Source organism: Bombina bombina, chromosome 4, assembly GCF_027579735.1.
Source record: "Bombina bombina isolate aBomBom1 chromosome 4, aBomBom1.pri, whole genome shotgun sequence".
NCBI classification, from domain to species: domain Eukaryota; kingdom Metazoa; phylum Chordata; class Amphibia; order Anura; family Bombinatoridae; genus Bombina; species Bombina bombina.
The window spans coordinates 739614788-739642551 of NC_069502.1; the positions used below are offsets into that span (position 1 = coordinate 739614788).

General features: G+C 42.7%; 1 protein-coding gene across 5 annotated transcripts in view; it reads right to left on the reverse strand.

Moving 5' to 3' along the window:
* The window catches only part of SCAF8 (SR-related CTD associated factor 8), a 579788-nt gene that overhangs the window by 433060 nt on the left and 118964 nt on the right, over nucleotides 1–27764 (reverse strand). For 4 of the 5 annotated variants that reach the window (XR_008402065.1, XR_008402066.1, XM_053710975.1 and 1 more), the window contains 4 exons: nucleotides 24003–24164; nucleotides 22956–23109; nucleotides 21396–21526; nucleotides 20460–20489 (listed from right to left, as the gene is read on the reverse strand). Coding sequence is in view for 3 of the 5 variants with exons in the window: in XM_053710975.1 (XP_053566950.1) it covers nucleotides 20460–20489; nucleotides 21396–21526; nucleotides 22956–23109; nucleotides 24003–24164 (477 nt within the window). In the remaining 2 variants the exon portion in view is untranslated. The remainder of the gene's footprint in view (nucleotides 1–20459; nucleotides 20490–21395; nucleotides 21527–22955; nucleotides 23110–24002; nucleotides 24165–27764) is intronic. The other variant, XM_053710977.1, reaches the window with a different exon arrangement.

The following is a 27764-nucleotide window of genomic DNA, read 5'->3' on the forward strand; positions in this document are numbered from 1 at the left end:
GAATGCATAGGCTCAACCGGAGCCTGTTGAAAAACTCTAAGAACAAGATTAAGGGTCCATGGAGGAGCAAGAGATTGAAAACAGGTCTAATTCTGGCATTAGCCTGAACAAACGACTGAACATCTGGCATACAAGCAATTTGGGTCTATTCTAACAGGTCTATTAAGCAAGACAGAAAGAGCAGATATCTGACCCTTACGTGAACTAGTCGACAGGCACTCCACTAAACTACCCTGAAGAAACTGAAGGATATGCGGAGCATTCACCTTGCACCAAGGGAACCACACCCCAAGCTAGATAGGCTTTCCATAACTGGTAACAGGCTTTCTGGCCTGAACCAAGGTAACGATAACAGTCTCAGAGAATCCCCTCTGAGACAAAACTAAGCATTCAATTTTTATGCAGTCAGCATCAGATAATCTAGATTTTGATAGTATAACTCTGTGCCAGAAGGTAAGGCCACTGAGGCAACCGCCATAGAGGAGCAGATTAAATTCTTACTAGATCTGCATACCAAATCTGGCGTGGCCACCCTGGAGCTAACAGGATCGTTGTAATTCCTTCCTGTTTGATTCGAGCTATACCTTGAGGAGGAAGAAGAAAAACTGGAGGAAAAACAAAATTTATGCTTACCTGATAAATTTCTTTCTTACCGGATATGGTGAGTCCACGGCATCATCAATTACTATTGGGAATATCATTCCTGGCCGGCAGGAGGCGGCAAAGAGCACCAAAGCCAAGCTGTTAAAGGGACAGTTAACACACAAAATAAACTTGATTCAATCATTTACTTGCCACACGATAATGGAATACATCCTTCTTCCTATTCTGCAGTCCACAGTGGATCGGTTTTTTTTTGTTTTTTTTAAATTGAATTGTAGCCGTTTTGAAATAAAATGTAACCCAAACTCCTCCTCCCATTGTATTCTTTCCCGGAGCTTGTTTTTCAATATTCTCGTGCATGCCAAACTTGATTACGAGCCTTTAGCTAAACGCATGGGCAAAATAGGAACCTTCAGTTCCTTCAATAAAGAGGCCGTTAGCGACTATGCAAAATAAATGCGCATGCGCAAATAGACGTGAATGTCGTGGCCAACACTCATGTCATTTTTTTTTTCTAGGAACAGCAGTTGGGTTTTTTAAAAAAAACATAATTTATGCTTACCTGATAAATTCCTTTCTTCTGTTGTGTGATCAGTCCACGGGTCATCATTACTTCTGGGATATAACTCCTCCCCAACAGGAAATGCAAGAGGATTCACCCAGCAGAGCTGCATATAGCTCCTCCCCCCTACGTCAGTCCCAGTCATTCGACCAAGAATCAACGAGAAAGGAGTAACCAAGGGTGAAGTGGTGACTGGAGTATAATTTAAAAGATATCTACCTGCCTTAAAACAGGGCGGGCCGTGGACTGATCACACAACAGAAGAAAGGAATTTATCAGGTAAGCATAAATTATGTTTTCTTCTGTTATGTGTGATCAGTCCACGGGTCATCATTACTTCTGGGATACCAATACCAAAGCAAAAGTACACGGATGACGGGAGGGATAGGCAGGCTCATTATATAGAAGGAACCACTGCCTGAAGAACCTTTCTCCCAAAAATAGCCTCCGAAGAAGCAAAAGTGTCAAATTTGTAAAATTTGGAAAAAGTATGAAGCGAAGACCAAGTTGCAGCCTTGCAAATCTGTTCAACAGAGGCCTCATTCTTAAAGGCCCAAGTGGAAGCCACAGCTCTAGTGGAGTGAGCTGTAATTCTTTCAGGAGGCTGCTGTCCAGCAGTCTCATAGGCTAAACGTATTATGCTACGAAGCCAAAAAGAGAGAGAGGTAGCAGAAGCTTTTTGACCTCTCCTCTGTCCAGAGTAAACGACAAACAAGGAAGAAGTTTGGCGAAAATCTTTAGTTGCCTGCAAGTAGAACTTGAGGGCACGAACTACATCCAGATTGTGTAGAAGACGTTCCTTCTTTGAAGAAGGATTTGGACACAAGGATGGTACAACAATCTCTTGATTGATGTTCCTGTTAGTGACTACCTTAGGTAAGAACCCAGGTTTAGTGCGCAGAACTACCTTGTCTGAGTGAAAAATCAGATAAGGGGAATCACAATGTAAGGCTGATAACTCAGAGACTCTTCGAGCCGAGGAAATAGCCATTAAAAACAGAACTTTCCAAGATAACATTTTTATATCAATGGAATGAAGGGGTTCAAACGGAACACCCTGTAAAACGTTAAGAACTAAGTTTAAACTCCATGGTGGAGCAACAGCTTTAAATACAGGCTTGATCCTAGCTAAAGCCTGACAAAAGGACTGGACGTCTGGATTTTCTGACAGACGTCTGTGTAACAAGATGGACAGAGCTGAAATCTGTCCCTTTAATGAACTAGCTGATAAACCCTTTTCTAAACCTTCTTGTAGAAAAGACAATATCCTAGCGATCCTAACCTTACTCCAGGAGTAACCTTTGGATTCGCACCAGTATAGGTATTTCCGCCATATTTTATGGTAAATCCTTCTGGTAACAGGCTTCCTAGCCTGAATCAGGGTATCAATAACCGACTCAGAAAAACCACGTTTTGATAAAATCAAGCGTTCAATTTCCAAGCAGTCAGCTTCAGAGAAGTTAGATTTTGATGTTTGAATGGACCCTGTATCAGAAGGTCCTGTCTTAGAGGTAGAGACCAAGGCGGACAGGATGACATGTCCACCAGATCTGCATACCAAGTCCTGCGTGGCCATGCAGGTGCTATTAGAATTACTGATGCTCTCTCCTGTTTGATTTTGGCAATCAATCGAGGAAGCAGCGGGAAGGGTGGAAACACATAAGCCATCCTGAAGTTCCAAGGTGCTGTCAAAGCATCTATCAGAACTGCTCCCGGATCCCTGGATCTGGACCCGTAGCGAGGAAGTTTGGCGTTCTGGCGAGACGCCATGAGATCTATCTCTGGTTTGCCCCAACGTCGAAGTATTTGGGCAAAGATCTCCGGATGAAGTTCCCACTCCCCCGGATGAAAAGTCTGACGACTTAAGAAATCCGCCTCCCAGTTCTCCACTCCCGGGATGTGGATTGCTGACAGGTGGCAAGAGTGAGACTCTGCCCAGCGAATTATCTTTGATACTTCCATCATTGCTAGGGAGCTTCTTGTCCCTCCCTGATGGTTGATGTAAGCTACAGTCGTGATGTTGTCCGACTGAAACCTGATGAACCCCCGAGTTGTTAACTGGGGCCAAGCCAGAAGGGCATTGAGAACTGCTCTCAATTCCAGAATGTTTATTGGAAGGAGACTCTCCTCCTGATTCCATAGTCCCTGAGCCTTCAGAGAATTCCAGACAGCGCCCCAACCTAGTAGGCTGGCGTCTGTTGTTACAATTGTCCAGTCTGGCCTGCTGAATGGCATCCCCCTGGACAGGTGTGGCCGATGAAGCCACCATAGAAGAGAATTTCTGGTCTCTTGATTCAGATTCAGAGTAGGGGACAAATCTGAGTAATCCCCATTCCACTGACTTAGCATGCATAATTGCAGCGGTCTGAGGTGTAGACGTGCAAAAGGTACTATGTCCATTGCCGCTACCATTAAGCCGATCACCTCCATGCATTGAGCTACTGACGGGTGTTGAATGGAATGAAGGACGCGGCATGCATTTTGAAGCTTTGTTAACCTGTCTTCTGTCAGGTAAATCTTCATTTCTACAGAATCTATAAGAGTCCCCAAGAATGGAACTCTTGTGAGAGGAAAAAGAGAACTCTTCTTTTCGTTCACCTTCCATCCATGCGACCTTAGAAATGCCAGAACTAACTCTGTATGAGACTTGGCAGTTTGAAAGCTTGAAGCTTGTATTAGAATGTCGTCTAGGTACGGAGCTACCGAAATCCCTCGCGGTCTTAGTACCGCTAGAAGGGCACCCAGAACCTTTGTGAAGATTCTTGGAGCCGTAGCCAGTCCGAATGGAAGAGCTACAAACTGGTAGTGCCTGTCTAAGAAGGCAAACCTTAGGTACCGGTGATGATCTTTGTGGATCGGTATGTGAAGGTAAGCATCCTTTAAATCCACTGTGGTCATGTACTGACCCTCTTGGATCATGGGTAAGATTGTCCGAATAGTTTCCATTTTGAACGATGGAACTCTTAGGAATTTGTTTAGAATCTTTAAATCTAAGATTGGCCTGAAAATTCCCTCTTTTTTGGGAACCACAAACAGGTTTGAGTAGAACCCTTGTCCTTGTTCCGACCGTGGAACCGGATGGATCACTCCCATTAATAACAGATCTTGTACGCAGCGTAGAAACGCTTCTTTCTTTATCTGGTTTGTTGACAACCTTGACAGATGAAATCTCCCTCTTGGGGGAGATAATTTGAAGTCTAGAAGGTATCCCTGAGATATGATCTCTAGAGCCCAGGGATCCTGAACATCTCTTGCCCAGGCCTGGGCAAAGAGAGAGAGTCTGCCCCCCACTAGATCCGGTCCCGGATCGGGGGCTCTCGGTTCATGCTGTCTTTGGGGCAGCAGCAGGTTTCCTGGCCTGCTTGCTCTTGTTCCAGGACTGGTTAGGCTTCCAGCCTTGCCTGTAACGAGCAACAGCTCCTTCCTGTTTTGGTGCAGTGGAAGTTGATGCTGCTCCTGTTTTGAAATTCCGAAAGGGACGAAAATTAGACTGTCTAGCCTTAGCTTTGGCTTTGTCTTGAGGTAGGGCGTGGCCCTTACCACCTGTAATGTCAGCGATAATTTCTTTCAAACCGGGCCCAAATAAAGACTGCCCCTTGAAAGGTATATTAAGTAATTTGGACTTAGAAGTCACATCAGCTGACCAGGATTTTAGCCACAGCGCCCTACGTGCCTGTATGGCGAATCCTGAGTTCTTAGCCGTGAGTTTAGTTAAATGTACTACGGCCTCCGAAATGAAAGAATTAGCTAGTTTAAGGACTCTAAGCCTGTCCGTAATGTCGTCTAGCGTAGATGAACTAAGGTTCTCTTCCAGCGACTCAATCCAAAATGCTGCCGCAGCCGTAATCGGCGCGATACATGCAAGGGGTTGTAATATAAAACCTTGTTGAACAAACATTTTCTTAAGGTAACCCTCTAACTTTTTATCCATTGGATCTGAAAAAGCACAGCTATCCTCCACCGGGATAGTGGTACGCTTAGCTAAAGTAGAAACTGCTCCCTCCACCTTAGGGACCGTTTGCCATAAGTCCCGTGTGGTGGCGTCTATTGGAAACATCTTTCTAAATATTGGAGGGGGTGAGAACGGCACACCGGGTCTATCCCACTCCTTAGTAACAATTTCAGTTAGTCTCTTAGGTATAGGAAAAACGTCAGTACTCGCCGGTACCGCAAAGTATTTATCCAACCTACACAGTTTCTCTGGTATTGCAACGGTGTTACAATCGTTAAGAGCTGCTAAGACCTCCCCTAGTAATACACGGAGGTTCTCCAATTTAAATTTAAAATTTGAAATATCTGAGTCCAATTTGTTTGGATCAGAACCGTCACCCACAGAATGAAGCTCTCCGTCCTCATGCTCTGCGAGCTGTGACGCAGTATCAGACATGGCCCTAGCATTGTCAGCGCACTCTGTTCTCACCCCAGAGTGATCACGCTTGCCTCTTAGTTCTGGTAATTTAGACAAAACTTCAGTCATAACAGTAGCCATATCTTGTAATGTTATCTGTAATGGCCGCCCAGATGTACTAGGCGCCATAATATCACGCACCTCCCGGGCGGGAGATGCAGGTACTGCCGCGTGAGGCGAGTTAGTCGGCATAACTCTCCCCTCGCTGTTTGGTGAAATTTGTTCACATTGTACAGATTGACTTTTATTTAAAGTAGCATCAATACAGTTAGTACATAAATTTCTATTGGGCTCCACCTTGGCATTGGAACAAATGACACAGATATCTTCCTCTGAGTCAGACATGTTTAACACACTAGCAAAAAACTTACAACTTGGTTATAATCTTTTTTAGCAAAAAAATACTGTGCCTCAAAGAGGTACTAAACGATTAAATAACAGTTGAAATAATGAACTGAAAAACAGTTATAGCATCAAACTTTAAAACAACACAACTCTTAGCAAAGGTTTGTTCCCATTAGTAAAATAACATAATTAAATTTGACATAAAAAGTACAAAGCAACGTTTTTATGCACAGTCACTATAAGAATTCTCACAGCTCTGCTGAGAGAAGTTACCTCCCTTCAAAGAAGTTTGAAGACCCCTGAGATCTGTCAGAGATGAACCGGATCATGCAGGAAAAATAAAAGTGACTGACTGGAATTTTTTGATGCGTAGGAAAGAGCGCCAAAAACGGCCCCTCCCTCTCCCACACAGCAGTGAAGAGAAACGAAACTGTCACAATTACAAGCAAAAAACTGCCAAGTGGAAAATAATGCCCAAATATCTATTCACACAGTACCTCAGCAATGTAAACGATTCTACATTCCAGCAAAAACGTTTAACATGATAAATAGTTATTAAAAGTATTAGTGACCTTTAGCAGAGTAGTTCCGGTGAAATACCATCCCCAGAATACTGAAGTGTATACATACATGTCATTTTAACGGTATGGCAGGATTTTCTCATCAATTCCATTCAGAAAATAAAAACTGCTACATACCTCAATGCAGATTCATCTGCCCGCTGTCCCCTGATCTGAAGCCTTTACCTCCCTCAGATGGCCGAGAACAGCAATATGATCTTAACTACTCCGGTTAAAATCATAGTAAAAAACTCTGGCAGATTCTTCCTCAAACTCTGCCAGAGAAGTAATAACACGCTCCGGTGCTATTGTAAAATAACAAACTTTTGATTGAAGTCATAAAAACTAAGTATAATCACCATAGTCCTCTCACACATCCTATCTAGTCGTTGGGTGCAAGAGAATGACTGGGACTGACGTAGGGGGGAGGAGCTATATGCAGCTCTGCTGGGTGAATCCTCTTGCATTTCCTGTTGGGGAGGAGTTATATCCCAGAAGTAATGATGACCCGTGGACTGATCACACATAACAGAAGAAATAGCGATTCCCTGTGGACGGCAGAATAGGAAGAAGGGATGTGTGCCATAATCGTGTGGCAAGTAAATGATTGAATCAAGTTTATTTTGTGTGTTAACTGTCCCTCTAAGTATTACTCCCTTTAAGTATTACTCCCCTTAAGGATTAACACAAGGTGTAGAGATGCCTGAGGTTTTAGTTAAAAATAACTGTCTGAAAATAAAGGGCGGGGCCATGGACTCACCATATCCGGAAAGAAAGAAATTTATCAGGTAAGCATACATTTTGTTTTCTTTCCTAAGATATGGTGAGTCCATGGCATCATCAATTAATGTTGGGAATCAATACCCAAGATGGAGGACACAGATGATTAGGGAGGGACAAGAGGTAAATTAAACAGAAGGCACCACTGCTTGAAGAACCTTACCCCTAAAAGAAGCTTCAGCTGAGGCAAATCTGTTCCATAGAATCTGCATTTTTGAAAGCCCAAAAAGAGGAAACAGTTCTCTTGGAATGAGCCGTAATTCTCTCAGGAGGCTGCTGGCCAGCAGTCTCATAAGCCAAACGTATAATACTTCTCAACCAGAGAGAAAGAGAAGTAGCAGAAGCTTCCTGATCTATACGTTTCCCAGAATAACAAACAAGGCAGAAGACTGGCGAAAATCTTTAGTAACCTGCAAATAGAATTTGAGAGCACGCACAACATTTAAGTTGTGCAGCAAACGTTCCTTATGAGAAGAAGGACATAGTGAAGGAACAAAAATCTCCTGATTAATATTTCTATCTGAAACAACTTTAGGAAGGAAACCTAACTTAGAACGAAGAACCGCCTTATCGGCATGAAAGATAAGATAAGGTGAATCATACTGCAGAGTTGAGAGTTCAGAAACTCTCAGAGCAGAAGTGATAGCAATAAGAAACAAAAACTTTTCAAGATAACAACTTAATATCTTATGGAATGCAAAGGCTCAAACGGAGCCTGCTGCAAAACTTTAAGAACAAGGTTAAGACTCCAAGGAGGAGCAACAGACTTAAACACAGGACTGAATCTTACCAAGACCTGACAAAAAGATTGCACATCTGGCACGTCAGCCAGAGGCTTATGTAGCAAAATAGATAATGCAGAAGTCTGACCCTTTAGGGTACAGACTGACAAACCCTTCTCCAGACCTTACTGGAGAATGGACAAAATCCTAGAAATCCTGACCCTACTACAAGAGTAGCCCTTGGATTCACACCAATAAAGATATTCACGCCATATCTTATGGTAAATCTTTCTAGAAAAGGCTAGCCAACCTGAATCATGGCCTCAATGACTCAATGAAAAACCACGCTTAGACAAAACTAAGCGTTCAATCTTCAAGCAGTCAGCTTCAGAGAATTGAATGAAGGAAGCTGCCCTGAAGTAGAAGGTCCTCCTTCAGAGACAGTCTCCAAGGTGGAAGAGACAACATTTCCACTAGGTCTGCATACCAGATCCTGCAAGGCCACACAGGGACTATTAGAATCACTGATGCTCTCTCCTGTTTGATATGAGCAATGATTCGTGGAAGGAAAGAAAAACGGAGGAAATAGGTATGCAAGACTGAAAACCCATGAAGAACACCTTCAAATGGAGAGCCCACTCTCCATTAAATATCTGTCTTTTCAGAAGTTCGATTCCCAGTGTCCACCCCTGGAAAGAGGATAACAGACAGGGATTGTGAGCTTCCGCCCACTGACAAACCAAGTCACCTCCTCCATGGCTAAGGAACTTCGAGTTCCTCCCTGGTGGTTGATGTAAGCCATTGAGGTGATCTTGTCCTAATGGAACCAAGCTAAGGACGACTGAGGCCAAGCTATCAGAGCATTGTAAATCGCTCTCAACTCCAAGATATTAAAGAAGAGAGCAGACACTTCTATGCATCAAACAAGTCCCAGACTGCTTCCCAGCCCAGCAGCTTGCGTCTGTTGTCACAGCACCCAGGAATGTCTCCAGAGCACACGCCCTGAGACAGATACTCCTGAAAAACCACCACAGAAAAAAAAGACTCTTATTGACTGATCTAGATCTATCCTCTGAGACAGATCCGAACGTTCCCCATTTTATGTAAAATAGCAAAAGGAATAACGTCCATGGTAATCATCAGACCAATTCCCTCCATACATTAAGTCACTGAAAAGTGAAGAAAAATCAACTGCAGCTAGATGCCAACTCCCAACCCTCTGGTTGCATGATGGCTAAGCTATCTACCGGACCACTAGAGCTTGCTGTTGGCCAGGCAGTAGTTTGCAGAGAGGGGAGAAGGAATAAATCCTTGATTATCTGACCTCAGATAGAAATCTTCTCCTACGATAGAGAATCTATTAAGGTCCCTAAAAAATCACCCTTGTAGATGGAACAAGGGAACTGTTTTCCATGGGAAAGTAGATTGGACAAGATCTCTTGAAAGAGTTTTCTTGAAGGAAAGATGACACCTGAACCATATATAGTCCACTAAGGCATCCTTGCAATACCCCAAGACCTAAAAGTCTTTCAAGGATGATGAAACTCAGAAACTTGAGAAGATCCCGAATCATGGGAACAATAAATACACATCTTTCAGTTCTATGTTCGTTATGAACAGGTCCTCTTGAACAAAAGTAGAATGGACACTACTTTGAAGGCCAGAACCTAAGAAACTTGAGGTAAATACCTAGAACCTGTTCCCAGACTGGAACAGGAACTATCACTCCCAGAGAGGAAGGTCCTGAACCCAGTTCAAGGAATGCCTCTCATCCTACCTGGATTGCAGATACTCTAGAAGGAGAAATCTGCCCCTGGGAGCAAACCTTAGATTGGGCTAAGTTTGGTTGGATTCCAAAAAACATGACTGACCCTGCAGAAAAGAGGAAAAGGAAAACTTTCCTTTAGTCTTACTTTCTTGACCAGTGGTAGAAAAACCTTTTATCACCCGAAAGTCAGAGGACAATTCTGCCAGACCAAGTCCAAAGAAGGTCTCATCCTTGAAAGGAAATGCCAAGCGTGGATTGGAAGAAACCTAATATATTAAACCTGCAACTGCAGAACTTTAAAGCCGAGGCTGTACCACTAAGCCACAGATAGGCTTCCATAGGCTTCTATCAGCTGACCAAGATATCAGCCACAATGCCCGACGGGCTAGCACAACAAGTCTAAAAAGACAAGACATTGTTCAAAATGAGCAATTAAACCTCCAGCTTCTTATCCATGGATCCGTAAGGAGCCAAACTACCCTCCATATTGATCGAAGTTCCCTACTAAGGATACCGTGCATTGAAATGGAGTCAGCGACAGCAAAATCCTTTAAAGGATGGAAGACTGGGAGAAAAGTATCCCTAGCTTCTCCTATTCCTGGAAAATTTCCATAGCATGTCTAGCAAGACTTCCTCATAGGAAGGAAAATCATAGAACTGATGAAGTTTACAAAACTACCAAGGTTGACAAAGACAGGGTATCAATGTCGTCCAAGTAGCTAAATAGTACACAAGGTGTTGAAGCATACAGCTGAAGACCACTTCAGCATCAGATGAAGAAATTATATTGTCCAGATCTGAGATTTCACCCTCAGAAACGACCGAATCCTCCTCCCCAGGCTTAGGAGAGTGCCAACCTGTGTAGCAAAATGTGGAGCAGAAACCCTCTTATCTGAAAATGTAAATGTCCTCTTGCATTTTCCCTGTAGGAAAAGAAAAACAGACCAAGCTGCAGATACCGCAGAGGATACTCGAGCTGCAAATTCTGTATGCAAATACACTCCTCCTGGAGATTGAGAGGAACCGCAGGGCGCTGCATGTGACGCCATAGAGGCTTGGGACGTTTAAGGAGAAACTGTGGCATAGCCAGAACAGCATCATCCTGGGAGACATAAGGCTCATAGGACAACATCTATCTGTACTATTTAAACGCTATTGCTAAACATTCAGCACAGAAACAAACATTTTAAACTCGCAAAATGTTACAAATGAGATGGACAGCTCTTACAGCACAACAATCTGTTCCTCAAGAGCCTTCATTTTGTACCTAGGAACAGGCTTTTAGCTCCAAAAACCTGAATGTGGGGGAGCTGTGGACTCTTTCCATCTGTAGAAAAGAAAATTATCAGGTAAGCATAATTTATGTTTTTCTTCATAAATGGAAGGAGTCCACAGCTGCATTCATTTATTTTGGGAAAACAGTACCCAAGCTATAGAGGACACTGAATGCTAAAAAGGGAGGGTACAAAAGGCGGCCCATTCTGAGGGCACCAGGCCTGAAACCCCTACCCAGTAACAAACCAACTTCGTCCAAAGCCAAGAAAACCTTGAAAAAGGACACTGACCCACAGAAGTTCACAAGCCTTACTAGAGACCGCAGAAATACTAAACTGAGCCAACACGCATCTGGGAGACACCATCACCCAGCAGTCGGTCCCCCACAACACACCCCTTACGAGAGAAAGGGATCAACTACCATAAACTCCCAAAAGGAAGAGAACAGAGAAACCCTATCTAGGGTACAAGTAGTTCCAAATAAAATAAGGAAAAAACTCCCGAACTAAGTCAAGCTCACAGAGACCAGAAACCAGTCCTGAGAAACAAGGGGAGGCAACGGCCAGACCCCAAGAGTACAGAAACCACAAGATTAGGACCAGGATCCGAAAACAGAGAAGAAAACTTCTCCAATTACAGTGCAAACGCACCCCAAAGAACAACTGAAGACAAAGTTCTCAAGTCGCAAGGAACTCAGAATATTAAGATATTCAGAAGCCAAAATACGTGCCGCAAACCCAGATAGAAAATACTTGCATCAAGAACATGCAATAGTCATACCAGGATGACTTGTAAACAAAAATACTTGCAGAGCAAGTAAAGAGCAGCTGAAGTAGATTTGATACACTTCCCAGTAATGGGAATCAAACCCGAGTTGTCAAAAGAACTAAGCTGTTGCTCTAACCATCATATCAGATCAGAGCACCAACCCCACCTTCAAACTGCATCCACTGAGCAGTGAACACATCACAGGCTATCCAAAGCTACTCGCGTAACTTGACCATGGAGAAGCACCGAAACCTCAAAGAGGCTCACCGTACCTCAAAACCCGAGGACTAACCCAAGATCCCAGATTCTGCTCCCAACAGCGGACCAACCCAGCGACAGGCAGATCTGATGAGCAGGGGAACAAAAATATTCCAATCTCCGGCCCAGAAAAAGGACAAAATGGAACAGACCTAGCCACCCCAATAGAATTCGGGTGCCAACCCAAATAGGTCCCTTTAGTAGGAACTCCCAAGAGAACCTCAGAGATGAACAGAGAAATGCAGTAGATCACCATAAGAAGCACGATACTATGACAGTCTCAACACAGAGACTTCAATCTCCACAGATGGAACAGACCAACCCACTATAGGGTAAAATACCTATTCCAATCACCTGCCCACAAGACAGGGCAGCCAACCTCCAGAGAGAGGAAATTTCACCTCCTAAAGGAGAACAAAACTACCTCCCAAGGGGAAGAGCACAGAAAACAACAGCGCACAAGCCCCAAACAGGAAGCCGTAGCCTGATGAACACAAAAGCTGAAAGAAAATCATTCAGATACCAAGAAACACAGAAGAACTCCCAACGAAGGAGAGCACCCATCATTCAAAGGACAGGACAGACTAAAAGGAGCGTATCCAAAAACGCACAGATCCTGACCAAGCTGCAAGCAGCTCAACTAACTAGACCAAGAGGAGCTAGAGCACATAAGAGTCGCTACAAGAATCCAGAGACCAAAAGGCGTTCAGAACATTACCAAGACATCCAAGACCAAGGGAAAACACCAAGGACCAAGTCATCCGAAAAGGGAGTAGAATAAGGCTAGAGCAAACCACGAGGCCACGCCAGTGTGCCCCTAAATGTCTCCATAAACACCTCAGAGTACGTAACCAGAGGAACCCATCTAAGTAAAACTAATGCAAAGCATCCCAACCCCGGTAGAAAAAATCCCTAAGCAAAGCTTGGAGAAGGAGACAACACAGCCTATCGTCCCCGGTAGGGAAAAAACTAACTCCCAAAAACAGGAAAAAGTCACAGGCCCTCCACGAAAACGGCTAAACCGCTAAGGATAACGGACAAGTCTGGGAGTCCCTAAAGAAGAGAACCAGAAAAGGAACAAGTCCAAAATTCCTCTAAAATGCAAGACCACCAGGAACCGGCGGCAAGGAGACCCAAAATCCTCCACACCTTCACCCACACGGGAAGGAACACTCTAAGTCCCGACAAACATCGGAAACAACTGAGTGTGTCGCAGCGGAACTCCACCAAATCCCAGACGACCAGCTAAAAAAGCTAATGAGGACTGAACCAATCCTCCACACCACACAAACCTTTAGGTCCTTCCAGAATGCTCAGCAGAACTTGTAATTTAAAAACAAGAATAATAATAATGTGAAGCACTTGGCGCCTTAACCGGATTAGCCAGGCAGAACAGGCGCCACGAGTTTGAAATAGGGACAGAAGGATCTGATCCCAAGTAGTACTAGCATGAAACCAAGGGCCCAAGGCCTCATATATTCACCCCCAGAGGGAGAATAAACGGCAGATAAACATAGGATCAAACACGTCCTCTAGAACACACTTCCGTAGAAGTAAACAGTGCGATCAAAAGGTCGCGAGTATCTATTCCAGAAAATAAAATTCCCGAAGGAAAAATAAAACAAACATGAGCTGTAATCAATAAACAATCATCCTGACCGGAGTGGAAAAGAATGCAACCCGTAGGTTATTGCCCAATAAGAACAGACGCATCCACAGGATAGCCCAACAGAGGCCCTGTTCTTCCAAGCTCAGAACTGGAACAGGTTACTCAATCAACAAGCCAATAAGAGGAATACTTTGTCCCCTTATATCTAATGCTGAAAGCTATTCAAAGAAGAAGACTGAGAATTCTCAGATCCATTAGTATGGGATCTTACAACGACGCCAAAGCGTGCCTCAATAGAACACGAAGGCGTGCCAGTCTATACGGAAAAGCACAGCATACCCCCGCCGAGGCAAAAGACGACTCCGGCCCCGAAGGTAGACCCTTGAAACCTCAGGAACAGTTGTTCCCCCAGAGAGCTGAACAGGCCATCCATGCCTGAGGAGCCCCGGATAGCGGAATACGAATAATACCTAAAGCAACTTTCTGGAAGTTGCAGATTCGCCAGCGCCAAAATTATGGACATGCAACATTGTGCCGAAACCACCGGTGGCAACAAGCCACCTTCCTGAGAAGGATAAGCAAAGTCTGGGTTACCTGCATGCGTAGTAAGAGATGGTGGAAGGGAACTCGCCACTTGGAGGACAGAAGCCCCAGAGGTGGATGGCTCAGCGGCCCCTTGATTCCCCAATCCCAAGGAGACCAGAATTTCTCCGTCGCCACACGGTCAGGAATGCGGAAATGGAGCCCCAAAAAGGTGGCCACACCCAGTCACCAGGTGAACCGTATAGTCCAAAAAAAGCGTGCCCGACCACAAGGTCGCGTCACTTCCAAAAGCCATGAGCCGTAATAACAATACACATAAGCAGGTTGAATCATATAACAAACATGATTTTAAAAAAACCCTGTTCAATAACCCCCCTCAGGAGATATTAACCCTTGATTCCAAGATACTAAAGGAGCCCCACTGAGACCCTGTGTTATAAGTTAGTCCCGCAAGGCGGTATCCCCTCGGGAAAACATCTGTAATGAAGTAAAATGAAACGATCTTACCGGAATCTACGCTGCGGAACAGGAACACAGCCCTTCAAGTGTGACAGATAGTAGCATCGCTTCAGCCATGGACTTGAGATAAGAAAGCAGGCAGCGAAACTCGTCAACGCCGATTGCTTGTGGAGCTGTTAATATGAGTCAGGATGGTTTCGCAGAAAGACTCTCCCTGCATCTCCGGACTCTAACTTTCATCCAGGCCCTCACTGAGAGGCTGTCAGGACTACTTAAAGGATCATAAAACCCAGATGTTTTCTTTTATGATTTAGAAAGAGCATGTCATTTTAAACAACTTTCTAATTTACTTCTATTATCTAATTTGCTTCATTTTCTTGATATCCTATGCTGAAAAGCATATCTAGATAGGCTCAGTAGCTGCTGATTGGTGGCTGTACACAGATGCTCACCCATGCTCATTGCTATTTCTTCAACAAAGGATACCTAAAGAATGAGGTAAATTAGATAATAGAAGTAAATTGGAATATTGCTTAAAATTGTATTCTCTACCTGAATTATGAAAGAAAATGTTTGGGTTTAGTGTCCCTTTAAAACTCCAGTCCCATCCCGCAAGAGAACTACCCTCCATAAGAGACTAATCTAAAACTTCTGACACTTCTCTGCCAACCACCTGGGACGAAAGGCAAAGAATGACTGGGGTATGAGGAAAGTGGGAGGGGTATTTAAGCCTTTGGCTGGGGTGTCTTTGCCTCCTACTGGTGGCCAGGTTCTGAATTCCCAAAAGTAATGAATGCAGCTGTGGACACTTTCCATTTATGAAGAAAAAAAACAAGTTACTAACATGTACTTTTAATTATATATCAGGGAGAAGATTCATAAATCAGCGTCTCCAAATATATTCATAAGGGGATCCAGACTCTAACCTTAGCCCAAGCAAGAGAGTGTTACCACTAGGACAACAAAGAATTTTATAATAAAATCAATAAGACCAGGAAGTGAAACAACCGTGTCTATTCCCTTAGTAAAAACAGTATGAGACAAAAGGGTGGTCTTTTTCATTTTCATCCACGACACAGCAGAATAAAAACGGCGCTCCACTCTCAGCCGGAGAGAGAGGCGGTGTTCATCTCCCGACACAGTAATCCCCTAAAATGGCGCCGCTCTTCACTGATAAGAGACGGGCCACATTCGTATAGGGAAGAGGCGCGCTGAATCGCGCTTGTCTACATTAAACTGGTCGGAGTTCTAACTGAACATAAGAATCCCCAGAGACCAAAACGGAAAACATACAGGGCAGTAAAGAATAAAGTTTATAAAACTTCCATCATGGAACCGCTCTGCTTTCATGAGAACATAAGCCCCTGTAGCAGAAAAACTGCATATTAGTCTCATTAGTCCTAAATGGCTCCATTAGAGATACAACTTGAAAAGGAAGTCTAAACACATATATATTCATAAGGCCTGTTATGCCAGCTCTTTCCCTGAGTGCAACAATACTGACCCCAATAGAGGGTTAACTCCTTCCTGGTTTGAAAGAGATTAAACCCTAGTCTCCATCTCACATGCCATATAGTGCCTGCTCACTGCCATAAAAACCTTCCCCTTAAAGGATTAAGTGTCCCAAAGAATTGCAGATCTAAGCAATAAAAGGTTATCCCTTAATCCCTTCAGTGCCAGCCTCCTAGCCCCAGAAGACAAACGGCACTTACCTGCTCATCCAGCTGTCTGGCAGGGGGACAGCCCACACAGTTTGAAAGATGCCGCTCCTTAAAAAGACCTGTGGAACAAAGAAAGAACAGAGTAAACCTACCCTGACTTTCTATACAAGGGCAGCAACATGTCAGAAAAACGCAGTGAGGCCATCTCACAAGTTCCTAACTGCTTAAAAGCCACCACTGCCCTACTGAAGAGATCAACGTGGAGTACTGCTAGACCCAATCTTGATAGGAAAGATCAGAGTAAATCTACTCTGGCTTTAAAATAATAAAATCTTGATTGAAGTGAAATAAATCCAATTTTCTTCAGACACCAAAAACTTCACCTCTTTCATTGACAGTGGCAAAGAGAATGACTGGGGTTTGCGGGTAGGGGAGTGATACTTAACAGTTTGACTGTGGTGCTCTTTGCCGCCTCCTGCTGGCTAGGAGTGATATTCCCAACAGTAATGGATGATGCCGTGGACTCACCATATCTTAGAAAAGAAAAAAGGTATACTAGACTGAAGTTCCACGGAACTGCTAAAGCATGGCCCTCCGTTCCAAAATGTTGTTAAGAAGCCAAATCCCCTGAGCTTTCCGAGAACCCCCAAACCACGTCCCAGCCTATCAAACTCGCATTTGTCGTTAAGATCTTCCAGAAGGGACGTAAAAAGGACATCCCCTGAAGTACAGGGTCTGGAGACATCCACCAGGAAAGAGACTCTCTCTTCACTGGATCCAGAGAGATTTCCTGAGACAGGTCTAGATGATTTTCGTTCCACTGACTGAGCATACATAACTGTAGAGGACTCAGATGAAAGCATGCAAATGGAATACCATCTGAAGCCGCTACCATAAGACCCACCACCTCCATGCATTGAGCCACCGAAGGCCGAGGAGTGGTCTTAAGCTTCTACCCTAGCTGATCTGTGAGCAAAATGCGCATGCTGATAGTCTATTACAGTTCCTAGAAATGTCACCCTTGTGTGGGGAATAAGAGAACTATTTTCTCCATTTACTTTCAGCCACGAGTCTAAAAATACCAAAGTTGCCTCTCTGTGTGAGAGTCTGCTAACTGCAAAGATGGCGCTTGAACCAAGTTATCGTCCAAGTATAGCGCCACAGCAATCCCTTGGAGTCTAACTATCGCCAGAAGAGCCCCTAGGACCTTTGTAAAAATCCTTGGAGCTGTAGCTAAACCAAATGGGAGAGCTATAAACTGGAAATGATTGTCCAGGAAGGCAAATCGAAGGAATTGATGATCCTGATGAATGGGAATGTGAAGATACGCATCCTTTAGACCTATCTTAGTCATGAATTGTCCCTCCTGGACGAGGGGAAGAATGGACCTGATGGTTTCCATTTTGAAAGAAGGCACCTTAAAGAATTTGTACCGACATTTTAGATCTAGAATGGGGTGAAAAGTTCACTCCTTTTTGGGAACTATAAATAGATTTGAATAGAATCCCTTTCCCTTCTCTGCTTGGGAACTGGAACGATAACTCCTATAGATATTAAATCTTCTACGCAGCGTAGAAAAGCTGCCCTTTTTCTCCAGCCTCCCTGAAACCCTTAACAGGAGGAACATGCCAGTTGGAGGGCGAGATCGGAAACCTATTTTGTATCCCTGGGAGATGATGTCTAGAACCCAAAAGTCATGAACAGACTGAGCCCAAACTTCCAGATAATCTGCTCCCTACTTGACCGGAGACAAGGTCGAGGGCCGACCCTTCATGCAGATTTGTTGTCAGGGGTCAACATCTTGGGCTGCTTGTTATTGTTCCATGATAAGTTAGGCTTCCAGGTACTCCTGGGAGGGTCCGTCTTGGATGAAGCTGAGCTCCTCTGAGTCCTGTTCTCACGAAAGGAGCAAAAATGTCCTGTAGGACGTCTTTTAGATTCAGCTTTCTTGTCCTGAGGTAGAAAAGCCCCTTTGCCACCAGTGACTGTAGAAAAAATTGAATCTATCCCTGGCCCAAAAAAAGTCTAGCGAAAGAAGTCTCAACTTAGAGACTTTGTCTGCTGACCATGACATTAGCCAGCAAGCTCTTCTAGCAAGGACAGCATTACCAGAGGTCTTGGCATTAAGATAATAATTTGAATAGCATCACAAATGAAAGAATTGGTAATTTTTAGGGCCTGAATGTGGTCCTGAATATCCTCTCAAGGAGATCCAACTGAAATAAATTCAGATAAGGAATCACAACAAAAAGTGGCTTCTCCAGCCATCACCGCAATACCTACAAGTTGGCTGGAAGAGCAAGCAACCTTGAAGAAAAACCTCTCTCAGATAACCCTCTAATTTTTTGTCCATATGGTCCTTGAAGAATGTACTATTCACTAATGGAATAGCAGTACGTTTAGCCAAAGTGGAGATATCTCCATCCACCTTAGCCACCATACCCCACACTTCCAAATAAGTATCCGAAACATTTTCTTAAAACTTGGAGAAGGGGAAAAAGGGACACCAGGTTTCTCCCATTCTTTAGATATAATGTCTGCCATCAATGAAGGTACTGGGGACACTTCAGGGCTTTTTAACTTAGGTTTAAAACACCATTTCCAGGTTGTGTAACTGCTTATCTTCTGTTGGTTTCGTTTCAGGTATGTCCAATGTGGACAAAACCTCTTTAAAGGGACAGTCTACACTAAAATTGTTTAAAAAGATAATGCCTTTACTACCCATTCCCAAGCTTTGCACAACCAACATTGATATATTAATATACTTTATAACATTTAAACCTCTAAATTTCTGTTTGTTTCTAGGCCACTTTAGACAGCCTCTTAATCACATACTTTTTTATTTGCTTTTAACAGGAGACTGCTAGTTCATGTGGGCCATATAGATAACATTGTGTGCACGCCCGAGGAGTTAAGAATTAGCACAACACAGTACTTTATTGCAAGAGAATAGATAATAAATTAAAAGTCATGTGATCAGGGGGCTGTCAGAAGATGCTTAGATACAAGGTAATCACAGAGGTAAAAAGTGTATTAATATAACTGTGTTGGTTCTGCAAAATTGGGGAATGGGTAATAAAGGGATTATCTATCTTTTAAAACAATAAAAATTATATTGTAGACTGCCCCTTTAAGTAAATATTGCAGGTGTTCAATTTTGAACCTAAAATTAATGGCCTTTGCGTCCTGGACCTTCTCACCAGAGGAGATAGAGGATGAACTAGCCAAAGAATTGTTCTCATCAGGAAATTTTACATGACGGTCTGCTGCAGCCTCAAGTTTTGCCGGTCTTAATGTCAGAGGAGCCATGTTTAATCTTTATCTTCCCTGCAATGGGCATAGCGCTCAGGGCAGTAGCAACTGCCGATTGTAATTGAGCTGCAATATCATGCGGAGAAACAGTGACCCTGGATGATATCTGGGAAACGGAGTTGCAGGACACTGCATGTGAGGGACTTGGAGAGATAGATTGTGGCTGTAAAGCAGGCATGTCAGGGCTAATAGAAATCTGCAAGGTTGCAGAAGTGACAGGGTTAACCTGGGCTGAATGGGATAGTGCAGGGGTTTGAGCACTAGGCCTACTAGAATGAGACTGAATGACATTAGTAAGGCATGCATTGCACAATTGAGCAGGAGAACACACTGTATTCAGCCTGCAAAGCATACATGTATTTAACTCAGTTAACATTGCAGCAGCAACTTCATCCTGACTGACATCTGAAAATGAATCCTCCATATTAAGGGCAGTAGTCCCCAGTAACAATTTATAATATCAGTATAAGCACCAAATAAAATATCCTTTTATTTAGCCCCTATCAAATGCTTATGCCCGGGATGTCTCACCACCTCCCTAGTAAGCCACCTCTCATGCTGTCGGTCCGTTGAAGAATGCGACTTTGCACACAGCACACAAAGATGTGCTAGCGTGGGGCGGGAATGGTGCCAAAAAGCTTATTACATAGGCGCAGTTCCCATCTGACAATCCCATGTGCAAAATAATGTATGCCTCACAAAATTAAAGCCGCCATTAACTTGTGCGCGCTATAATATATCCCCCTCCCTCTTCATGTAATCTTCCATGAACCCACGTATAGGCAAGAAGCCATCAAGGGCAAATAAGGGAGAATAAGGAACTTACCCAGTCAGAAGGCTTCATCCATGCTGGGTCCTGCAATACAGAGAAAACCTGTGTAACTAACAGCTCAGATAAACTTAGAGATATTGAAATTTCCCTATGACCATCAGAAGCTATCAGAAACAAAACTGTACTAAGAAAATTAAATGTTCTATACTAACTCCCCTGTCCTCTCTTGCAGGAAACAATCCACTGAGGACCATAAAATAAATCTTCAGCAGAGCACCTCTCTCTGCCAACCTCCATGAAACGAGGCAATGAACTACTGAGAGGGTAGGGGAAGCGGGAGGGATACTTAATGCTTTGTTTGGGGTGTCTTTGCCTCCTCCTGGTGGCCAGGTGAAGTATTTCCCATAGGTAATGAATGAATTTGTGGACTCACACTGTCATTAGAAAGAAAGTTTAATTTTGACTTTACTGTCCCTTTAACAATGATGAGAATTTCCAGCACGGATAGGTCTTGTAATCAAGTTACTAGGGATATTGCATAAATCTCACAGCAAACAGGAAAGTTAAAGTAGTAGCAGCAGCACTGCTGGGCAAGCAAAGTTGATCTTTATTCAGGAGAAAAGCCCCCCAAAAAAGTTTCCAACATTTGTACTGTAGTGGAAACTTTGCTTACCTTGCTTTACTCCTGAATAAAGATGGATTTTGCTTGTCCACCGGTGCTTTCCTATTGTGTGTAACCAGTTTGCAGGGGATCGATAGTCTTAAAATTACATAATGGAATGGATTACAGCTTGTCATTTTTTACTATGATGGCCCTCTAAAGTTGTTCATGATTTTAAATGCTAATTGAATTATGCAAATATATATATATATATATATATATATATATATATATATATATATATATATATATATATTAATTACCAATAATCACTTTCGTTAAATACATAACTAAACAAAAAATAAATAAAATGGAATAAAATCACACACCTGCTGTCCCTGTGGGCTTTGTAGAATCTGTGCCACAGCAGCAAGTGTATCAGTGCTGGCAATCTGTGCAATCCAAGGATCAGATATACTCTGAACAACATTAGCTGGTGTAACTGGAGTCACTGGTGTACCTAAACATATACAAAAGGTATTTGACTACATAATTATCATTAGATTGTTGGTGTAATAGTCTTCAAAAGTTCACTTAGCAATAAATTTTCAGTTTTTATTAACATTGCCAGATAAAAATGGCTCACAAAAATTGCACAGCCAAAAAAAAGCAAACAGAAAGCAAAAAGCCATCAGGCAATTTTATTGAGCTGTAGTTTCAAATAGCGGAACTAGCTATTTCATATACAAAAATAAGCATAAATGAATCATTTCCTATACTTTTTAAAACTCTGTAGTGGCATAACATGTCACTGGAAACACATTAAAGGAACATTAAACACTAAGGGGGGATTTATCAAGCTCAGGCGGACAGGGGCGCATATATGCGCCCCTGTCCGCCACAGCTCGCCTCTGGCAATCTGAATTCAGCATTGCACACGCGCGCTATTTTGCGCTCGCGTAAAATCCCGCCCCTGCACAGCCAATCATGTGCAGGCCGGAGCTGTCAATCTCCCCTGTCGGAAAAGACCGGGGAGATTGAATTTCACCAAACAAGAGGTGGCAAAGAGGTTAGCAAAGCAGCAGTCTGATGACCGCTGCTTGTTAAATACAGCGTGAGAACCTGCAGCCGTAGGGGCTCAAAGGCTGGCAAAAGCCTTTGATAAATCGACCCCTAAATACACTTTAGAAACATAGTATTGAGGTAATTCCCAGCCTCCTTCCAGTCATGGGTGCGCCCATGTTGAAATCTAGCTTTCAATGCATTCCAGTGCTGATGTATTTTGCACATGTGCTGCAACTCTCCTTCACATACCTGCAGTGTAACCTAGGTTAGAAAATTGTGGCAATCAATTAGAGTGAGGTGCATGAAATGTACTTAGTGTTTAATGTCCTTTTACAAGGAAACCAATTTTACAGTGCACTGTCCCTTTAAACTTGACCTTTTCATTTAAAGTGACATGAAACCCCAAATTTTAAACAACATTCCAATTTACTTCTATTAACAAATTTGCTTAATTCTATTGGAATCATTTGTTAAAGGTGCAGCAATTTACTACTGGGAGTTAGCTGAACTCATCAAGTGAGCCAATGACAAGAGGCATATAAGTGCAGCTACCAATCAGCAACTAGCTCCCTGTAGTGCAATGCTGTTCCTCTGCCTACCTAGGTATTCTCATCAACTAAGGATACCAAGAGAATAAAGCAAATTAGAAGTAAACTGGAAAGTTGTTTTACACTCTATGCTCTATTTGAATCATGAAAGTTTAATATTTACTTGACTTACCTTTGAGCATTATTATATTTAAATCCTACATTATTTCATTAACAGTACTTTTTATACATATTTTTAACAAAAGTATTAAAAGGGCATGATTTCAAATCAATCCAAATAATGCTGTATTTAACACTAAAGAGAGCGTAATCCTACTCTCTATTGCATCACTGTACCTGGTGTGTTGCTGACAGCAGGGGCAGTACTTGGTAACACTGGGGTAACAACCGGAGGGGCGATCCCAGCAGCCATGTCAAGAAGAGGCTGAATAATTTCACTCTTAAATACATTGTTTTTTTGCCACAGGTTTAGTACTCTCACAATTTTGCTCTGCAACAAAAAAAAATTAACAGAAGTTGAAAACCCCTTAAGAGAAAAAACAAAAACAAAATCAATATCAATTTGTGCACAAAATGCTACATATTACAACACTAAACAAACACGAAAAAGAAAATAAGATTGGCCTTACGCTAAGTATATGGAAAATGTGAATGTCAGGTTACTCTATAATCATCTGCATACTTTGCATATAATGTGTCCTGCTAGGCTATGCTCTAACTACAAAATTTGCTTATATTCCGCCCTTTAGCTGCTTAAAACAAGTCTGCTATTTTGCCTCTTAAACTACCCTTTTTCACTTTTACCTTTTAAAATTAAATTTGATTTCTTAAAGGACCTCTCAATGCAGTAGAATTACATATTTAACTAGTGCATAATAAAAAGACAATCATTTAACACCTACTCTGAATTTCAAATAAGCAGTAAAAAAATTTTTTACAAACTTATTTGTTCTCCCATTTTCCATCCCTCTGTATCATGTGACAGACAGCCAATCACAGACTAGTATATGTATACCCTGTGAGCTTGTGCTTAGTAGGATCTTGTTCCCTAAAAAGTGTGTATGTAAAGAGACTGTGTAAAATATGATAATGGAAGTAAATTGGAAAGTGTTTTAAAACTGCATGTTCTATCTGAATCATAAAAGTTTATTTTGACTATTTGTTTTCAAATACGCAATCATATGTATATATGACAAAATGTAAAATGTGGAAAATACAGAAATAGCAAAACTTAAAATCAATTCAGTTGCTAATAGTGAAAAAGTAAATTCCTTCTAAGGATTTCCCTTTCGCGTAAGGAAGAAAAAGTTAGGCAGTTCATTCTTGCAGCTTATTAATATACTTCTCAAAGGGAAAATATATACAACTTGTAACTCTACTTACCTTGTCATCTCCAGCACAACGGTATAAATTCTGAAATGTATTAATAATGTTATTGCTAAACCTAGGGGCAAACAGATCCTTGTCTTGACCAAACTGATGCCTTGATTGGCGGACAATGGAGTCAATCACATAGAGTCCAGGAACTTTGTACTCTGGCTTACACTAAAAAAGAAAAAAAAAAAAAAGTATTAAAACTGTAAAGACAAATAATGAACATGTAAGAATATACAATTTTTGAATAGACTATCAAAATAAAATTTAACTTGTTTCTACAAATGTGCCGAGTCGTCTAAAAGATATAGCTTGATTCTAACTTTTACATGGTTAGCATCTCTCAAATTAATAAACATCAAAATGAACTTTCTGCGGATGCACAGATTCTCTCTATTCCTGCACTTTCCATCTAAATAAAATGGAATAAAATGAAACTTTCTTTGATGTGTAGTACGATTCAGATAGATCATACAATTTAAAAAAAAAAAAAAAAAAATTATTTACAAATAAATAATAATGATAATAATCAAATTGTGTGCAGGATTTTTGTATGCACACTTTCTGAGGCACCAGCTCTTACTGAGCATGTGTAAGAGTTCACAGTGTATATGTAGCAGGAAATAGAAGAAATTTATCAGGGGGGAAAAAAACAATTTATGCTTACCTGATAAATTTATTTCTCTTGTAGTGTATCCAGTCCACGGATCATCCATTACTTGTGGGATATTCTCCTTCCCAACATTAAGTTGCAAGAGGATCACCCACAGCAGAGCTGCTATATAGCTCCTCCCCTCACTGCCATATCCAGTCATTCGACCGAAACAAGACGAGAAAGGAGAAACCATAGGGTTTAATTAAAATTTAGACCTGCCTTAAAAGGACAGGGCGGGCCGTGGACTGGATACACTACAAGAGAAATAAATTTATCAGGTAAGCATAAAACAGAATTTATGTTTACCTGATAAATTACTTTCTCCAACGGTGTGTCCGGTCCACGGCGTCATCCTTACTTGTGGGATATTCTCTTCCCCAACAGGAAATGGCAAAGAGCCCAGCAAAGCTGGTCACATGATCCCTCCTAGGCTCCGCCTACCCCAGTCATTCGACCGACGTTAAGGAGGAATATTTGCATAGGAGAAACCATATGGTACCGTGGTGACTGTAGTTAAAGAAAATAAATTATCAGACCTGATTAAAAAAACCAGGGCGGGCCGTGGACCGGACACACCGTTGGAGAAAGTAATTTATCAGGTAAACATAAATTCTGTTTTCTCCAACATAGGTGTGTCCGGTCCACGGCGTCATCCTTACTTGTGGGAACCAATACCAAAGCTTTAGGACACGGATGAAGGGAGGGAGCAAATCAGGTCACCTAAATGGAAGGCACCACGGCTTGCAAAACCTTTCTCCCAAAAATAGCCTCAGAAGAAGCAAAAGTATCAAACTTGTAAAATTTGGTAAAAGTGTGCAGTGAAGACCAAGTCGCTGCCCTACATATCTAATCAACAGAAGCCTCGTTCTTGAAGGCCCATGTGGAAGCCACAGCCCTAGTGGAATGAGCCGTGATTCTTTCGGGAGGCTGCCGTCCGGCAGTCTCGTAAGCCAATCTGATGATGCTTTTAATCCAAAAAGAGAGAGAGGTAGAAGTTGCTTTTTGACCTCTCCTTTTACCAGAATAAACAACAAACAAGGAAGATGTTTGTCTAAAATCCTTTGTAGCATCTAAATAGAATTTTAGAGCGCGAACAACATCCAAATTGTGCAACAAACGTTCCTTCTTTGAAACTGGTTTCGGACACAGAGAAGGTACGATAATCTCCTGGTTAATGTTTTTGTTAGAAACAACTTTTGGAAGAAAACCAGGTTTAGTACGTAAAACCACCTTATCTGCATGGAACACCAGATAAGGAGGAGAACACTGCAGAGCAGATAATTCTGAAACTCTTCTAGCAGAAGAAATTGCAACTAAAAACAAAACTTTCCAAGATAATAACTTAATATCAACGGAATGCAAGGGTTCAAACGGAACCCCCTGAAGAACTGAAAGAACTAAATTGAGACTCCAAGGAGGAGTCAAAGGTTTGTAAACAGGCTTAATTCTAACCAGAGCCTGAACAAAGGCTTGAACATCTGGCACAGCGGCCAGCTTTTTGTGAAGTAACACAGACAAGGCAGAAATCTGTCCCTTCAGGGAACTTGCAGATAATCCTTTTTCCAATCCTTCTTGAAGGAAGGATAGAATCCTAGGAATCTTAACCTTGTCCCAAGGGAATCCTTTAGATTCACACCAACAGATATATTTTTTCCAAATTTTGTGGTAAATCTTTCTAGTTACAGGCTTTCTGGCCTGAACAAGAGTATCGATAACAGAATCTGAGAATCCTCGCTTCGATAAGATCAAGCGTTCAATCTCCAAGCAGTCAGCTGGAGTGAAACCAGATTCGGATGTTCGAACGGACCCTGAACAAGAAGGTCTCGTCTCAAAGGTAGCTTCCAAGGAGGAGCCGATGACATATTCACCAGATCTGCGTACCAAGTCCTGCGTGGCCACGCAGGAGCTATCAAGATCACCGACGCCCTCTCCTGATTGATCCTGGCTACCAGCCTGGGGATGAGAGGAAACGGCGGGAACACATAAGCTAGTTTGAAGGTCCAAGGTGCTACTAGTGCATCCACTAGAGCCGCCTTGGGATCCCTGGATCTGGACCCGTAGCAAGGAACTTTGAAGTTCTGACGAGAGGCCATCAGATCCATGTCTGGAATGCCCCACCGCTGAGTGACTTGGGCAAAGATTTCCGGATGGAGTTCCCACTCCCCCGGATGCAATGTCTGACGACTCAGAAAATCCGCTTCCCAATTTTCCACTCCTGGGATGTGGATAGCAGACAGGTGGCAGGAGTGAGACTCCGCCCATAGAATGATTTTGGTCACTTCTTCCATCGCCAGGGAACTCCTTGTTCCCCCCTGATGGTTGATGTACGCAACAGTTGTCATGTTGTCTGATTGAAACCGTATGAACTTGGCCCTCGCTAGCTGAGGCCAAGCCTTGAGAGCATTGAATATCGCTCTCAGTTCCAGAATATTTATCGGTAGAAGAGATTCTTCCCGAGACCAAAGACCCTGAGCTTTCAGGGATCCCCAGACCGCGCCCCAGCCCATCAGACTGGCGTCGGTCGTGACAATGACCCACTCTGGTCTGCGGAATGTCATCCCTCGTGACAGGTTGTCCAGGGACAGCCACCAACGGAGTGAGTCTCTGGTCCTCTGATTTACTTGTATCTTCGGAGACAAGTCTGTATAGTCCCCATTCCACTGACTGAGCATGCACAGTTGTAATGGTCTTAGATGAATGCGTGCAAAAGGAACTATGTCCATTGCCGCTACCATCAACCCGATCACTTCCATGCACTGAGCTATGGAAGGAAGAGGAACGGAATGGAGTATCCGACAAGAGTCTAGAAGTTTTGTTTTTCTGGCCTCTGTCAGAAAAATCCTCATTTCTAAGGAGTCTATTATTGTTCCCAAGAAGGGAACCCTTGTTGACGGAGATAGAGAACTCTTTTCCACGTTCACTTTCCATCCGTGAGATCTGAGAAAGGCCAGGACAATGTCCGTGTGAGCCTTTGCTTGAGGAAGGGACGACGCTTGAATCAGAATGTCGTCCAAGTAAGGTACTACAGCAATGCCCCTTGGTCTTAGCACAGCTAGAAGGGACCCTAGTACCTTTGTGAAAATCCTTGGAGCAGTGGCTAATCCGAAAGGAAGCGC